The sequence below is a fragment of the Agelaius tricolor genome, unplaced genomic scaffold (assembly GCF_023055355.1).
Source record: "Agelaius tricolor isolate 1412-34295 unplaced genomic scaffold, bAgeTri1.0.p SCAF_12, whole genome shotgun sequence".
Classification (NCBI taxonomy): domain Eukaryota; kingdom Metazoa; phylum Chordata; class Aves; order Passeriformes; family Icteridae; genus Agelaius; species Agelaius tricolor.
In genome coordinates this window covers 14,234,149-14,252,532 of record NW_027269272.1, presented here as the reverse complement: position 1 = coordinate 14,252,532, position 18,384 = coordinate 14,234,149, and the positions used below count along the sequence as shown (strand labels likewise).

The following is an 18,384-nucleotide window of genomic DNA, read 5'->3' as shown; positions in this document are numbered from 1 at the left end:
CCAAAACACCAATTAAAAGTTCTCAATACCATATCTGTGCACAGCTGAACCAACTCTTTACAAAAGTTTACTTTTGTTCTTCATATGCAACAGCAGCTGCCACACAAGCTCCAAGTACTGCACTTGGATTTGGAACAGTCCAAAGTGAAACTTATTGCTGTAGGGCTGTGCAGCACATACACCTCTTCTACAAACACACAGCATGGAAACACAAAAACCTGTACAACTTATTCAATTCAAGAGGTAATAGGAATTAGGAGTTCTACTGAAATGTTAGAATCTCAGCATTCAAATAAATTCTACTGTTCTATTTATGTTTCAGTAAAAACTAAGCATAATATTTTGTTCAGTAACACAAAATTAGTATCTGCAATCCAACCTTACACTTAATGACATGTCAGTCTGTCTCTCTGCACTAAAAATACCATCCCTTGCAGTTCTGATGCAGAGATGCTGGGGAGAGATGCTACAGATAAGAAAAAAAAGTGTGTGCAGCCTGCCTTTTACATTCTGTTTAGTACCTTTTGTTGAATAGTGGAGTGCTTTTGCTCCATATCTCTCTTCTCCTTCGCAGCATCTACAGCCAACTGATCCAGCTGTAAAGAGAAACAGAAAATTGGATCTTTCAATTATCATAAGAAATTTGGCTCAGTAGATTTCACAATGCTGACAAAAAAAAAAAGAACTAACACATTATGTCTAGACATTGCAAGACTTTTCTTTTATTTGCATAGCATAATTACTTCTTTGTCACAAATTGTTTACCTTGAATAACCACTGAAGCCTCGTTTAAAGCACTGCTCTGCCACCCTGAATTAACCTCTACCAAGGTGTACATTTCTTGTAAGCATTAGAAGAACTGTCTCAAAGAACAGCATGGTGCCAAGCATATGCGACTCTGTACCGCATTGGTGCTCAGTCTCCCAGGAGGATGACTCATGCTTTAGCTGCTCTTGCTGGCCTATGCAGCAGCACTGGCAGGAGCAGCAAAAACTAGAAGGAGCAAATGCTATGGATTTTTCCCTCCACAAAGTGGGAGAACTGTCTCAATTAGGATTTTGTGTCAATAGTTTTGATCAGCTGACCAGCACTACTCGAGCAAGATTGCTTGAGATCTTAGGTAGAGACAATCAAATTAATTTTGGAAATAAAAATATGGTTTTGAACATAACTGAGATTGTCACAGAGAATATTTAAGTTAGTATCCTTACAAAGTCTCTGATGATAAAAAGGACACTAGCCAAAAAAAATTTCCTTTTACAATCACAAAAAAAAAAAAAAGAGGAAATTTAAGATACCCTGAAAGAGAAAGCTTGATAGGGGTTTTCTTCTGTGGTTAGTTGCTTGTTTTGGTTGTTTTTGTTTTACAGTTTTGATTCCCTTGGTTTTGTTGTTTGTTTGTTTTATCCAGGCCTTCATGTTTAAGTTAGGAATGCAGCAGGGAAGCAGATGTTGCCTGAAAGCCCAGCCTAGAGCCTGTACCACAAGGCTGCCATTGCCTGGCCGGAGCGCGCCGTGCCAGCGGTGCAGACGCAGCACCGTGTGCAGGGCTCAGCCCGCGGCTCTCCCTGCTGTGGGACAGGGCTGCCTCTGCTGCAGCCCATAGCCAGAACAGCAGGAGCACCAGCTCCCAGCTGGGGCACTCACTGCACAGGGCACAGTGACTGACAGATCCTCTGATCCACCCACAGAGAGCATCCCCGCCACCGCTCTCAGAACCACAGTGGCAGGCCCTGCCAACTCTGGCTGGTTCCCCAGTCTTTTACTTGCCCTGCTTGACACGATATAAATAACAGAAAAGGGACACTAACAGGCCCTTACACCCTTGTGCTAGACATTCTCCAACAATTATGGAGCCATCAGAAGGCTGAAACATCTGGATCCAATTCTGTACTCTGTTACTTTTTTTAACTCTTCTCTCCCTGTCTTGCCCTCTGGCTCAAAAGGCCGTATCAGCACTTGCACACCTTTACAGGTATTTGTGAACAGGAACACATTGAAGGCTGAAGTGTCCAAATGCCACATCTATGCAGCTTTAGCACTTAAAAATAACACAAGCCTCTAAAACAGACTGGGCTCAAAGATTGTTTTGTATCAACAACCTGTGGGAAACCCTTTCTCTGGTGATAAAGATGAGAACTGGGTCAAGTGCTGTTCAAAATTTTATAGGGATCAAGTTTCTTGGATTCTGCAAATGGACCCCAAGAAATTCTTCCTTCTACCCCATTAGATGAAACAGAAGGCAGTCACTCAGGGTAGGGCAAACCTCTAATTTACCTTGAATACAAGCATTTGAGGGTACATTTACCACAGCCAAAACAAAACTCTTAACAGCAGCTCATTCCACCAGTTACTTTTTTTACTATGAAGACAGCATTGCACCATTCCTGTTTCCAAGCTCAAACCAGAGTTTCTTCCTTTTCACTCAGGTAAGCAGCACATCAATTGTCTTAGAAGAAACCAACAGCATATAACTATCAAAAGCTGTAGCAAATCACAACTAAACTATCAAAATCCCAGTCATTATAGCATTACTGAGTAATTTTCAGAAAATTAGGTTTTTCAAACGACTGTATTTACTGGTAAATGTATTTTTATAAACATAATGCTCTAACTGGCATTCTGAGATGAATTAAGTCAGACTAAAATACTTAGCTTTTTGAGTAGTCATCTCAATGAAAATTCAAATGTTTTCTTTTTAAGCTAACACCACATTTCATATGAAAAGAACCAAAAACCATAGTTTCCATGCAAAAGCTCATATTATGCTTGCACACTATTAAAGATTCCCATACAATGATCTGATTCCCAAGGCATCCTACCCTGACCTGAAGTATCCAGAAAGCAAAATTGCTAAATCCTATTCCATCACAATAAAACAGTTATTTTGAAAATACAGACAAAAATAATTCAAAGCTATAACTGCACTATTTAAGATGAATTTTATAACTTCAGATGCTGCTAACACTTGTAATTAAGATCATACACAAAATTCACCTAGGAATGAAAACTCACTCACCAACAGAAGGAATCTAACAGCATTTTCACAAAAATCCAGCAAATCCCCGTTATGTCACAACATACTTTGTTAAAGGCAGAAGCTTCAACCAGTACAAGCTGCAAAGCCATCAACTGGTAAAACTTTCAACAGTTATTTACAAATCTGTTTCTGTCATGAAAAATATCCATTATTTAAATGCCAAGGTCTGCTACAAAAGAACAATTGCGCAAGTTGTACAACTTTAGGGTCTTCAGTCCATCTTGCTCCAACTGCAATATATTTAAAACATTCTTAGCTATGGATTTTCTAAATTTAACTCCTTCAGTTGCTATGATACCAGCACCAAAATGAATGCTACACAGTGCTCCTTACCAGATCAAGCAAAAGCATGACCAGACATTCAAAAATAACCTTGTGTTTTCTTGCTCCAATCACGTCAATGAAAGGGAAACTTTGAAGCCTGGCTGATGGCATAAGCCACTATTAACTCCATAGTTTGTGTCTCCTTTCCCTATCTCCTCTTCCACAGGACACGTGTTACACAGCCAGACACTACAGTTCAACACTTACAGCCCAACTAGAAGGGTGTTGAAGAATAAAGGGCACAACTATGGAAGAGTAACATCCACCTGAAGTGTTCAGGTGCCCCTATTACACCAAGACCTGACATGTCTCCACACATAATTAAGACCCAACTGGGGCCTAGTCTAGCAGAAAAATAACTATTCAGCCATTGGATTGTTGGAGTTATTTTCTACAGCTCCCCATCTGCTCCACTGCACGGCTCAGAACAATTTAATCTCTTATTCATTCAATGCCACTCAATGAATGACATTCAATGACGCTTCTACTCAAGATGAACGTAAAAGTTTGCTGTAAAAGTTTGCTTTTTATTTGCTTTTTTATCTGGACAGACACTTAAAAATTTGGTTAGCTCCTTTGTAGATCTGTTTGGGAAGTGGCAATAGAGGGGTTTATATCAGAGCACTTGTTGCAAGTCCTCAGGCAAATAGAAAGTGCCCATATAACTTGCACTGAAAAGCAAGTCAAGACACTGCTGAGTCTTCTTCCTGCACCACAGACAGATCTTCATTTCAATAGTGTATGTTCCAATCTATTTGCATAACCATTTTCAATGTCTCCTGTGTGCAGTTGGCAGTGGTCCATCTAAGCTTTTCATGAGTCCCCTGCTGAAAACCCAGAAGTGTCAATTGTCTGTCCTTAAACAACAAAACTGGGTAAGAAGGATTCCATGCAGGAACTAAATTTTGCACTACTTATTAAAATCATACTTCCATTTTATGGTCTAAGCTGCTAACATCAAAGTTATATTTACACACATAAAAATTTAATTATACAGACTGCATAATTTATACAGTAAATAAAGTATATGAGTAGAAGAAAAACCAGTCTAATCTATTTTTGATTATTAGATATATTTATAAACATGGGTCATATACAAAAATTCTGAAATCCAAATAATCCAGTATCCTGAATATCACAATGTACCTCACAGAGCAGTACATGGCTATGCTTAGTATACAAATCCTAAAGGCAGCATTAATTTTAGTAAACAGACAACTTTCAGTTTGTAACTATTTTCATTCCTTTCATTACAGCATATTTTTTATTTTTTGCCTGTATCATACTACAACTCCCTTTTGTTGAATAAATCTGTGAAGTACCTGATATGCTGGCATATATAAAGATTTCTTCCATTTCAGCATATAGTTACGCATTTTTAAAATAATTTGTTACCTGTGCACCAAGCTCTTTCATGTAGGGCTCAAGTTCACTAAACAGATCATAGCCTTGATGGAAAAAAGCCAGATGTGCATACATAAAGGATAACATCTAAAGGGAACAAAGTAAATATTTATTCTCCTAAAAATGGTATCACATATCACATAAATATGTCATTTAATTCACATAACCTACAATTTCATGTTTAATTTCCTCTCATGTCCTGATAGTTTTACATCAATAAGTCATAGAGCTTCCAATGTTGTAAAATAAACGTGCAAAGTAAAGCAAGAACAGAACCAAGCCAAAAATTTCAGAAATCAGTTGATAGCATTAGCTCCATGAGCAAAACAAAAGAAATCTACTTAATGGCAGAAAACTAGTTCTAATTCATGTCACCTGAAATTTTTGTTATCTCTCTTTAACTGGGACATGTAAGGTACAGAGGGGCTATAGAATATTTTACTAATGATTCAAACTCATAATAGCTGAAAAGACTGTCTGGCCTTAAAATAGAAAACAAGTTGGGAGCAGAATAGCAGGCAGTTATAAACCAACCCAAGTAAAGTTTCTGCTTTTTAAGAGATTAAGAAAATTATGGGAGAGCAACTTCAGACATTTGAAAGAACAGCACTGTTTAATTTGTCACTGTCCATCTCAATAAACTTTTAACAGAGATGTGAAGTAGAAAAGGGAATTCAATGTGAAGCAAACTGGCATGCAGGTATAGCTTTATATTAATTTAGCAGATACCATACTATTCATATTAAAATTTGCCCTGTTCTTAGAAAGAACAGAATTCATCTTAGAATAGATTATAAGTAGCATTTACTGTTTACAAAGTAATAAATCGGACCTAAACAGCAGAATTCTCAGCAAACAAAGTGATTTTAACCATGGAACAATTACCAACAGATCAAGAGTAGTGAAAACCTACAAGTGTTCAAATCTGAACTGGAAGGATTGTCAAAAACAGTTAAACATGCATGCCCAGCTACAGTACAGGCCAAACTGACAGTCACCAAACTGCCAAATGTATTGATAACATTCTGATCAATAAAAGGACTAAATCTTTAACATACTGCTTTGTGGTCATATTTTTAATTTCAGATGGATTAAAATATTTGATATACAGAGGATAAAGTGTATCTTACCGATTTTAGGATTTCTGCTCTCCTTTTAGATTGAAGAACATTGATCTAGGAGAAAAGAACAAACAAGTAATTCCTTTCATTCCAAACTTATTTTATTTTCAATTTTCCCCATACAATCACATCCAATCTTAAAACACTGGAAGAAGACAGCTCAATATCAGACTTCCCAAAATACTTTTAAAAGAAGATGCACTCTAGTTCTGTCATGACATCAGTGATGCAATCAGAGAACACTTGCAAAGCTTGAGCTTCATGGTGATAGTTACAATTTTCTTATATCAGTAGGGAAAATACAGGACACCACTTGCTTGCTAGAAGTAATATAATACAACTTTCAAGGAAAATTGGTTTTCATTTTCAAGAGATTGAATTCAAGATGTTTCAAGCAGATGAGCCAAGCCAGCCCACCAACTCCTTGCAGAAGTTGCAGTGCTGCCAGGGCAGAGTGAAGGATGGAAGCAGGGTTACTTTTCCTCTCAGACTCACAGTATTTAAGTATTCCAAAAATAGTCCCAGGCAAGCAAGAACGTAATAGGTTCAATAAGTAACTTCCTGGGTATACCTGGGCTTTTAAGCTAGCTGAAGTCACTGATTAAAGGTGTTGCCCTAGAACTTAGGGCATTCCACATTATATAGAAAAAAAATGACCAATTTTTCACATTCACCTACTTCCCCTATCTTCTTTATCCAATCTTAAAAATCCAAACTACAGATTTTACTTTAAAAGACCCACTTAGCAGAAACAGGCTTGATTTTGTAATTTAACACATCTATGTCAGTTTAGAATTTCAGCAAAATAAACAAACTTGCTGCAGCTATAATCAAAACCAGATTCTACTTCTATACTTAAGTGGTCATTATTTTGGAAAACTTTCTGCAGCAAAAATAATTGAGATTTGTTTGTATAGAATAAACCCTCAGCCTGTGAGGCAAAGAAAAATAAAAGGAAAGCAAAGGTTTTGAATTACAGTTTAGAGCAAATCTAGCTACAAGGAGACCATAGTTGTGAAGCCATTTTCCCAGAAGAATCACTGAAGCAGACACAATTCCTAAAACTGAATTGATTTCTGTCCACGTTGAGAGATGCTGAAACTGTTCCCAGTTACTCTAAATGCATCTGTATCCCAGGAACTGCTCATACTTTGAACATACAAATTCCAGGAGGAAAACAACCTGCAGTTCAAAGCACACACAAGGAACTGGCCTCCTATAATAGTGGCTGCCAGCTGCCCCCACCATTTAGTGCTAGTACAAATAATCCTGTGGGGAACAATTCACACCACTTGTTAAACATCAAAATGACCTTAGTGTTTAAAAAGCTGGAGTTCAGAATTGACCACTGACCACCATGTCTGAAAACATGCCCAGGCTGATAGGCTCCACTTCATTTTACAACTCATAATGCAATTTATAGAGAAGTTAATTAAGCTTTAAACAACTGACTGGACTGTCACAAATCAAGATGATAATGTCTAATATAAAACCAGCTTAATTGTAAATAGCTGTTCTGTTTTTGATCATAGGAGAAGCTCAGACCTATTTGGGAGCCCCCAACCCCTCACACCATCTGAGTTGCAATAATCCTGTTTTGCTGTAGTTGTGGATAAGTATGAAGCAGGTGAATTTTAAGTATTAAAAGAAGATTTACTACTGTATTTAAGAATAGAAAGCAGCATGACAAAGAACACCTCTCAACACCGTATGGGAGATTTTCACTAAAAAGATAAAGAATAGTTAAGTTCTTGACTCCCCTTACAGCACAATCCCAAACTCTGAGGCATCTAGACAAGCTGAATACAACCCAAAGCATACAGATAAAATTGCAGAAATACCCAACGTCCTGTATCAGAATTGTTCAGGTAATTTGCATTTCCTAGGCTAGATTACAGTTTTTACTTTATCTATATAAGAAACTGCAGCATATCTAACTCATGAAACATTTAGCTAAGTATCAGGCATATACTGGGGTTTTTTCATAATTAATGTTCAACTTGAAAATTAAACTGTGTCACTGCAGCAAGGGCACTGAATACCAGAGCATTAAAGCAATAGGAATGCATCAATTAATTTTCCTCAGATTTTATTTAAAAAGAAATTACTTGCAGATAAAGTTCTTCCTTTTTCCCTGAATCTCCACAGCTTCCAAGAAGCTTACAAAAAGAAATTCTAACATTGTAAAGGACATGTCTCTAACCATATGTAACAAATGGTTTTGAAAAGCTTTCATTGCTGTCCTTACCTGAAGAACATAATCCAGAGCTATGTGTCGAAAACACTTCCGAGTTGCAGTCAAAATATTGGTTGCTTCCTCTACCTCGTGTTGCTTATTCCTTTGAACTTGGGCATTTTTCACCAGAGCATTCTCCTTCTCTTCACTCACTTTTTCAAACTGTTTCTTTGCATCTTTAAATTTCCTAATATCTCTATGGAAAAAGGAAATATGGATGACAAATTAATTCCAAAGCATGAAAAAGAGTTTAAAGCTACACCAGACAGACCAAGCTTGGGACTGCTATAGCTGGTGTCTATTTCAAATTTTATATTCTTCAATACATGTGGGTCGAATGGAAATCCACAAATTATGACAGAAGCTTCTTGTCTTTCTTTTCCAAGGGAAGGACAAAATTGAAATGTAACTGAACACATCTAATGCCTACTGGGGAAAAGCTTTGTCCCCCAAGCTTAGACAATTACAATATGTAATTAGATCAGTAATTCATCCTATTGCAACATTTCTGCAGCTGGATCTAAAGCCTCAGTGACTCGGGGTGATTTTTGACAAAGCCTTAATATACACTTCTCAATTTATGGGTGGCAATTTACAAGAAGGATGTTTCACTTACCCACTCAAATCAGATTTTTAAAATTCCATTTTATGTATAATTTTCCCATTACAAGTGCAAATTAACTTACTCTTTAACGAAAGTCTGAAGCTGTGTTTTAATTGATCTTTGGATTTGGTCAAACAGAATCTGAAAGAAAACATTATTATGTAGGTCAGTAACTTGGAGGTATTCATACCTTCTGATTTCAGAAATACCAATGGTAATTATGCAGAATTACACAAGAATGTAATTATTAAACCACTGTGTCTCTAATATCAAAATATAAATCCCTTCACAGTAGTTTTGAAATAAATAAAAGATGAGGGAGAAAATAACGAAAATAACTCAAACCAAGCATCCTTTGCTACTCTTTTCTTAAAGCCTGTGGTTATAAGGAGACATAAGAGCTTCTCTCATCCTGACATGCCTGGTTTCATAGAAGCTTATTTATGTTAATTGTACAGTAATGTTCCTGAAGAAACAACTTTGAATGTTAAGGAGCCTTTTTTTTCTTAGACTTTCACAATTTATCAACAATTAAAAGACAAACGAAACCACAGAAAGAACATGCTCTTAACTTCTGGCAAAAACCCCAAAACCACGGATTGAAATTAATGCTGAAAATGCAGCATATATGAGTATTCAGCACCATCTCCTTTACATGAATGTTTGTAAAAAACCACACACTGTTGGACTACTAAAAGGAATGGCTGATTCTTTTTAAGAATAAGTAATTTAAGCAATGGTTCCAAAATATCTTGAGATTTGGGAAGGCTGGAGGCACAAAATATAATAAATTCATTTGAATTGTAAAGTCGAAGATATTTGTTAAGTTTTTAAGGCCAAGGCACACCTGGATGTGAGAATTTCAATGTGCTCTTATGACCCAAAAAATTCTAACTGGAAAATGAAAACACACATTCCTTCAGCTTCACATCTGCCCTCTGAGTTTTAGGATGGAATGGAACAGGTCAATGACTACTGGATAAATCCTTTTGTCACTTATTGTGCAGACAAAAAACGTTGCCTCAATTTTCAACCCTTTTACACCTCCAATTCTACATAACAGAAATACACAAGGCAGCATCACAAAAATAAAGTTGGCCCAGTTTAACAGAATCTCTCATAAAAGGTAAAGATCTTGAAATATTAAAGAATTTTCTTGAAAAAGCAAGCCAAAACCTCAAAGTTTAAGGTCAAAAAATGTTTTCCTTAAATGTTCTCAGACTCTTTATTAAGATTTGGAAATGGGAAGCTATGTAATGCCAAATACTGACAGCAAAAACTTTACCAGCTCATCTCTCTTTTCTAGAAACACTGAAAGGAAGCATGACTGAGTTGAAGCCACTCATTAGCAGTGGTACTGTACCTTGCATCCAGTCTCCATGCTAGGAGCTCTTCAAGACCAAAGCAACTTGCTCCAACCTCACATCTGACCCTGATTTAGGCAGGCAGTCAAACCATCCACACCTCCTGAGGACCCTTTCAACCAGAATTGTATCTACCAGTAGCACATGGAAGAACCTGTTTGTATTCCCACTTTGGGAAACCAGAAAAGCAGACAACTAGAATAAAGAACTTCTTGACAAACTGGAAGTCAGGCTGGGACTACTCCCACTGCTGACATTTAAGCTTGCCAGTTCCTGGGGAGTGCACCAATCAAGATCAATACCAAAAGATAAAACCAGATGGGAACTCAAATGTTTAGAGGACTCCCAGAAATATGAGCCTTGCATTCTGCTTACAGTAATGAAGAGAAAAAATTTGCTGGGCAGAAAAACACATAGACATCATTTCCCCTAAAAAACCAGAGAAGTGCCCAGACCATGATCTGATTAGATTTACAACCTTGTCAACATACTACCTTTCATACACTGCAAGTCTAAGAAAGCTGCTATTTGCCATAAGCTGTCCCAGCTACTCCCCCACTGCTGAATCAGGGAAGATGCTGCATTAGGCTGGTCCCTGCCCTTATTTGTAGCAAAGCCTCACACGAAAAAACTGACAGTCATCCAGAACTCAGTGGGAGCATCTCCTACCCCTTCCATCCTTCCTTTCCTCTTTTTCCTCTAGCTTCACCCTCCTACTGGCTCTGTCACCTTGGTCAGCAACACACCTGTCACTCTGAGCCAGGAAGCCCTGCTGAACTCAGCAGATTCACAAAAAGCAATGCAGAACCACAACACATCTGGCAGAGCAATTGTGCCTCACTCCTGATGTTTGTGCCTTTGGTAAAAGCCACTTTGTTCTCACTGTGCCTGAGCACAGCGAGGGCATGGAGGGGAAAAAAAAAGCAGGGCAAAGCTAGATGGGTCCTACTTAGATCTGAAAATAAATCTTCTTCAATATGGTTTGTTCTTTGCTTTCTGCCTTCAAAGTGCCCAAAGGGAAGAGTTGTGCTATGCCAAATTTTACCAAAGCAGTGCAAGTACCATCACGTAGAATAACAACAGCAATAACAGAGGACCTATGTCAGAGGTGTCCAAAAGAGCAAACCACAGATAAAAGACATGGTTAAGAGGGATTCCAGCAGCAAGATGTGTGATGAAGAGGGACAGCCTGGGTTTATCTGCTCCATCTACTCTTCAGAAATCGTTGACATGAAAGTAGTAATTGCTCCAGAACTGCTGCTTTGAACCTTGGCCCTCCCTTCTCTCTCCAACCCAAGAACCACTGTTCACTTACTCCCTTCTTTACAGTTTTCATTAGATTGTACACTCTGTATAATGGAAAGAAAATCAAACACAATGCTATTAACCTGCTTTGCTTTTCCTCCCTTCCATTCTAAAAGCATGCATTTAAAACAAAAAAAGCCTAATCAGACACTTTTAGAAAGCTAAGTTGAAGCTAGCAGACTTCCATTCCATTCTATCTTGTCAATTTTTAAACTCCCAGTGGTATGAAAAACCCACATTTTAAGTGTCCTGCATATTTTCAGCACTTTGGAGACACTTCAGTTTGTTTGCAGCAAATTGCTGGGAAATTAACAAAGAGCAGTTGGGCCAATGAAAGAGGAAAAAAACAGAAGAACAAACTTCTGAATACAAGACCAAACTCTTTAAAGGAAAAAAATAACAAAATTATAAAATTAGTTTTCAACCCAGGGAAAACTGAAGTTTCTGATTAACTCTGACATGCTAAAAATTACAATTAGTCTTAAATCCTAGCATTTTCTCCTTTCTCCACACTTACCTAAATCTGCTATCCTTCCAAAAAGAAAACTATATGCAGATCATAGGTGCTTCATTTTGTGTATTTATAAAGGATAGGGGAGAAAGTAGCAACTATGGAAAAGACAATCATTATTTCAGACCACTAAAGCTCATAGTCTATAACTGTTACCATCAGTTTGATTCAAAAAGATTAAACTATCCAGTATTTACTGTCTTAGAGCACCAAAGCTTACAAATTCCAAATGAAAAATAAACCAAGATGGAAATCTGCAGAAAAGGGGATATTTATAAATACCTTGTAAACAAAACATTATTAAAATAATTATAAGTATAAAATGAGAGTTATTTAACACCGCTTAAACCATTACTTTGCAAACACTATCAACAAGAAAGGCTTTACCATTAATCTCTTATCAAAAATAACTGAAGATGAGCTATCAGTGCCATGTTGCAGCTAGAACTACTCACATTATGATAATTGATCATTTCCTGTAAGGTGTCAGAGAACTTCATCAAATTGGCCTGTCAAGAGAAAATAAAAGTGGTTTAAATTAAGCCCTATTAAAAACACAGCACAAAAGCAACAGTTCAGAGGTTTACAGCTTTTCAGTTTTTATAACTTGGAAATTCATTTTCCTTATAGCACTATTATGAGACTAAAACCACTAGGCTAGAAGGAGAGCATGGCCGTAATGGCAAATAAATCTATTAAAGATACAAGCATGAAAATTGTTACTTCTATCTACCTGTATATAAAGCACCAAACTGAAGAAAAGCAGGAAAAATTCAAATTGACTAAAGATATCGAAAGCACACATACTCTAAAACATTAATTTACAGTATTTAATATGACACTAACTAATATTTTCCACATAATTTTTAATACTCTGACTCAAAAAACCAGGTTAACGTGTTGCAATCACCTGTGCACACACTAATCTAACACCTTTTCTGAAATTTGGCAGACCCATGTCACTGCTGAAACTAAACAGCACAGACACCTGCAGTGCACCACAGCTGGGAAACCCCCACTCTAAAAGAGATAGCAAAGAAAAAGAGCAAAAAGGCAAATAATTCCATAAACTTCAACTACTTCTTTTGCCAACTGCTATGTTGTGCCTTTTTTAAGTTATGTTTCTCTCCCTCCACTTTCACCTCAAAAAACTTACCTCAACCAATGTATCTTTACAGGAATATTGTGCAAGGTCTCGAATTCCATTCATGAATTGCTTGTTTGCTGTACAAAATGCTTTCCCAGTGTCAATCATTGCAATACAAAGCTTCACCAGCTAAAATGAGTATATAAATAGAGAGAAAGCAGAAGGCTTATTTTGATTTGGTTTTTACACCATCATATAAACATGAAAACACTGAGCTTAGTAAGGCTACAAAATAAAAATTTCAAAAGTTACATTCTCACCCTCAGATTCTATGAAAAGCTTTCTACTGTGTAGTAACAGCTATAAAAATACTACTCTAGGTCATTAGATATGCTATTGGGAAAGCTACCACTCTATAAACTTTTAAAATTAGTTTTTACTTGCTTTATTGCTAACTGACATGTTGTGCGTATTTCAAGAGAGTCTTACACAGGCAAAAAGTACAGCAGCTAAAACATAACCCAAGCAAATGATGAGGTTATTGTGGTTTCTGAGGAAAAACACCACAAAACAAACAAAAACGAAACCCACAGCAGTTGTTTCATCCTGAGACACTCAGAATACAGGAACAGGAAAGCAAAAGGCTCTGTGCACAAAGCACAGCTGAAGAGCCATGGTTACATCTCAGGAGGTGAAATCAATCATGTTTCCACTCACAGACTAATCTCTATGGCTTTCCACCCCTACCACTCACTGCTTCAGTCAGCACCTCAGGCCTCATGGAACTGCAGTCTGATAAGAAGGTCCTCAGTATCTTGTGATGGATGCTTTCCCCCTTCTTGAACCATTTATGCACTGGGCCATTAATGTAAGGACCATTGGTTACTGCAATTGCCAGGATGCTCTCCTGAGATGGGGTGCATTATGACTGAGCTCCCCCATCCTGAGCCAAGCTGAGAATAAAACCAGAAGACTGAACTTTCATCTCTGAAAGATCTTTCAAGGATGGTAAATAAATTATCATGAAAAGCAACACAGAAGCACTTGGTCCTATGTTGGAGCAAAGAAACCATCCAAGCATCCTTCCTGCCTTAGTTACCCAGTAATTTTTATGTTGACTCAGATCCTTAGGGAAAACATAAAGCTAAGAATGATCTTCCTCATTCTGATGAATGTCCAAGTTGCTTGAACAACAGACAGGAAAAAAAACCCACTATCAACATTAACCTTTTTCCTTTACCTTTGCTTATAAATTCACAAGCCTGAACTGGGCTTGCTTTCTTCCAGAGAGCACAACACTGCATACAATATAGCCCAAAGTCAAAGTTGTGAGACAATAAAACCAAGTTTAGTATGAACAACTGATCAGAAAAAGTTACCAGCCAAGCCTAGACAAATTATTACCCTCAGGCCATAGTTGATTCAGCTCACACAAGAAGCTTGGCTTTCAACTTTAGTATTGTACTACAAGGCCCTGAATAATGCCATTTAAGAAATATGAGAATTCTTTTCCCCAAAAACTTTAAGACTGGTGGAAAAGCCAAACTTGCAGATTGGATTTTTCATATCCTTTAAATGCTCACAATGGGTGATCTACCAAAACAGATTCCACACCCCTACAGTAAAAATATGCGTTATACCCAAAAGTTTCACCAAGATTCACACCAAATCAAAATTAAGGATCCTAATTTATTTTGCAAGAGCAAGTTGCTAGATTATTAGCTACTAAAAACTAGAAATACTATTACAAGTAGTAAAGAACAAGTCTTCAGGCTTGACACCATCCTATATTTGTTTCCAGCTTTCTGCAGCCAACTCAACAGCTGCAGGAAAAAAAGGTTGTATTCAAAAAGCAGTTAAGGAGGTAAACAAATGACATCTGCCTGCCATGCGAAAACACAGATAAAAATAATTTAAAACATTTAGCACAAACACAAAGGAAAGGCAATTTTATACAGATGAAAACCAAAAATAAGCCACTCTCAAAACACTAGCAAAGAAATAACAAAAGTTTCCAAAGGCGAGGAAACCAATAAACAGATATTAAGGGGCTGAAAAGATGCTACATGTACTTTCTTATATACATGCACAAAGCATGACAAAATGCAGGATGAATTTTACAGTAGTCAAGTCCTCCACACAACAGTGAAGGATATACATACATACAATATACATATATACATACATATATACATTTATACACACCTGGCTGCTGTGCCTGAGATTACCAGTGACAAACAGCATGGATTTTAAACCTCCAAAGCAGAGGGTACCCAGATGTCCCCAGTGCATGCCATTGTGATCAGCAGGCTCTGGGTGCAGCAATGACCAAGCCCTGGCTTTTATCTCACTGGGAGCTGAAGGAGTTTGCAGCAGCTCCCCGGGCTGAGTCACAGGGGCTCAGCGAGGGCCACTCAGGAGGGAATTGCACAAGCGAGGCCCCCGCCCAGGGAAGGAGCGAGTTCAGCTGCCCGGTGCTGCTCTGCTCCAGCCTGGCCTCCAGCTGGGAGCTCCACCTGGATCCCTCCCCTCTGCAGAGCAGGGTGCTCGGTCAGCCACTGACACTTGCCAGCTGTGAGCTTTAATACAAAACCGAAACACACTTTCTGATGTTTCTGAGACAAACGTTGTTCAATTAAAAGCTTACCTTGTCAAGTTTCAGTTCCAGCTCTGTCACATCTCCTTCTACCTCTTCTAAAGCTGCCCTGCGTGTATAAAAGAGGTTTTCTTTTAAAATTTTACACAAAAATACTCTGAATCTGGGGAGAAGGGGCAGACATGCATTCATTTAACTCATTTATTGCCATCACAGTTTTACTTAAATTTCAGCTATAAAACAGCATAGATTTTAAAGAACCACAAGAATTGCAGGAAATTTGACAGTACAAAGAAGAAAAACTACATCACTGCTAAAATGTGGTCTATTGATAAAGATTTGAGATCAAATTTTATCAATCCTGATATCTATCACACCAAAATAGGTTTCTTCTCTTCTTGTATAGACAATAGTCTATATGTTTGAAGCTAACAACAAAGGAAAGAAAGTTGGAGGGAATTTTCTTAACTCTTTTAGTGAACTCCTGGCTCAAACCTGCAAATAAGGCAGCTATTTAATGAAAAACCTTGCAATGAAATTAGGAACAAATACAGCACTTGCCATGTGCCAATTACCCTGCAGGGAGTTCAGATGGCACACTTGATTAGATCATTTACCTCTGGTCTACACTGGTCAAATCTTCCAGGCCAGTCAAATTTAACTTGCCAATAAAAGCTGCTTTCATTGAGCATTGCTAAAGCACAGATTTTTTTTTTTTTTCCTTCTTCTAAGCTCATGTTTCTTTGGACACCTCCTTCCTTATTGCTACCTGAAAAAAACATGAGACTGAGGATGGATGACTCTTTGACTCTTTGTTCAGAGTCTGTGAACATTGCTGCTTCATTCAGGCTGTTGCCTTGAGAGCCAAATGGACTCATTTCTGTCAAGGAGAGCCCCTGGTGCCATCACAGGGTGCCCATTCTTTCAGTCATTCCAGCATAACTGCTCATGGAGCCACACTGTTTACCAGTAGTAGCCTGCCTTGGGGAAAAAAAAGTAATAGGAATTTTTCTGAACTGCTTTTTGGAAAATTGGATCAGACATTTCACATTTCAGTCCTACAGAAAAACCCAGCTCTTCCTGGAAAAAGTTATATAGGCAGGGAAGAATGATTTGGAGCAGGGATTTCTTAAGCCAACTTTATACCACTGAGGAGAGACTACACACAACCACAGCTTTACTGTCTCTTGCTAATTCCATTCTAGTTCACATGAGTACAAGCCAAGAACACAAAAAAAAAAAAAAAAAAAAAAAAAAAAGACTGAATCAGGCCCCAAGTTCAGGAAAAGCAGTTTTTTTACAAGAACAGTTCTGAAAAATGCTGCCAATTGCTTGCAGATCTCAAAAACTGAGCATGACATTCCCAGCTTTTGCAGATTTCACTACACATAGTTGCATTGCAATTCTTGTACCTCAAGGCATTCCCACAGTTATGTCCTAGGTTTTATATCCAAGCAATCCCTGTACCTACATGTTAGCTTCTCCCTCTTCACTAGCTTCAGACCATGAATGATTTCAGGCAACATCAATTTCTCTTTTACTTTCTTTATTTTCTTTCATAACTAAATCATTTCCACTTAAGCCTCTAGTTAATCTTGTTTCAGAAAGCATTAAAGAGAATTTAAAAAACGCAAAACCCAAAGGAAGGAAAAGCATCTCAATATTTAGACTTCAATTTTGTATTCGTTTGTTTATAATCACAGTGCAACAAATTTTTATTTGTTTCTTTGGCATTAACATAAAAGCACGATTAAGAAGTTGTTTACAGAACTGCAGCAAGATCTGATAAGAGCATTATTTTTTGTGTCTTAAACTGAGTTCGAGCTCCACAGGACTTAATGAGCTAAAAGTCTAAGATTCAAAATGAACAGAGATAAAGGCAGTTAGAGCAGGCAGAATGAAGACAACACATCTGTTCAGTAATTAAACCTCTATTCCAAGAGGCAAAATTTAGACAGAATAAGCTCAAATGGAAGAAGCACCAGCAGAACATTAAAAACTGAAACAATGAAGGGCAGATCAAGCAAAAAGAAGTATAAAGCAAAGCGGACAGAAGTCTGAAATGCCACAGGCCCCTGAGGCACCAGGCTGGTTCTCTGGGCTATTTCCCACCACTGCCATATGATAGAGGGATGGCATATCTGGGCCCTACAGCTGGATATGGATTGAACAGCTGTATGGTTCCAGCCAAACCTCACTTTAATTCTACGTTTCTTTGCATAGAAATGACTACTTTACTGTTTCCACCACATAAAATCTAGTAGAAGTTGTTATTATCATGCAAACATATTTACAGGTATTAGTCCAAAAGTGGATTACAATCACAAAAACAATGGAGAGGATGCCCTCACACTATCAGAATATAGATATATACATCCAATTATGTACCACCTAGTTACAAAAATTGTCTTCATGTTTCATCCTGGACTAGCAATACATGAAAAACAGCTGATCTGAGCCGTGCTATGTTCATGCTGCCCTTGTTTTTCTTAATTTAATACTTTTTGAAGCCGCAGAATGCAAAGGTGCATTTCTCTCTAAAACATCTGTGTCAGGCATAAAGTTCACAGTAAACTGTCATAATTCTGGGTAAATGTCATGTCCACAGCCAAGCCCCACTGTCCAGCTATAAACACAGGAAGTGGTGGTGAAACAGCTGAGGATCAAGTGCCAGACCTGACATGTAACAAAACTGTTGCTCCTTAGTGAAGTGGGAGCTGGGAGCAAGATTTCAGTCACAGTGATCTCAGCCAAAGGCTCCAGCAATAGCAATAAGGATCAAATCAGGTCCA

The 18,384-nt window shown here is 37.8% G+C and overlaps 1 protein-coding gene across 11 annotated transcripts in view; it reads right to left on the bottom strand.

The window, feature by feature from the left end:
• The window catches only part of ACAP2 (ArfGAP with coiled-coil, ankyrin repeat and PH domains 2), a 63,240-nt gene that overhangs the window by 30,525 nt on the left and 14,331 nt on the right, over positions 1-18,384 (bottom strand). For all 11 annotated transcript variants that reach the window (XM_071437728.1, XM_071437734.1, XM_071437738.1 and 8 more), the window contains exons 2-9: positions 15,644-15,701; positions 13,066-13,185; positions 12,365-12,418; positions 8,812-8,870; positions 8,138-8,321; positions 5,899-5,943; positions 4,760-4,855; positions 522-596 (exon numbers count right to left, since the gene is read on the bottom strand). In XM_071437728.1, coding sequence (XP_071293829.1) covers positions 522-596; positions 4,760-4,855; positions 5,899-5,943; positions 8,138-8,321; positions 8,812-8,870; positions 12,365-12,418; positions 13,066-13,185; positions 15,644-15,701 — 691 coding nt within the window. The remainder of the gene's footprint in view (positions 1-521; positions 597-4,759; positions 4,856-5,898; positions 5,944-8,137; positions 8,322-8,811; positions 8,871-12,364; positions 12,419-13,065; positions 13,186-15,643; positions 15,702-18,384) is intronic.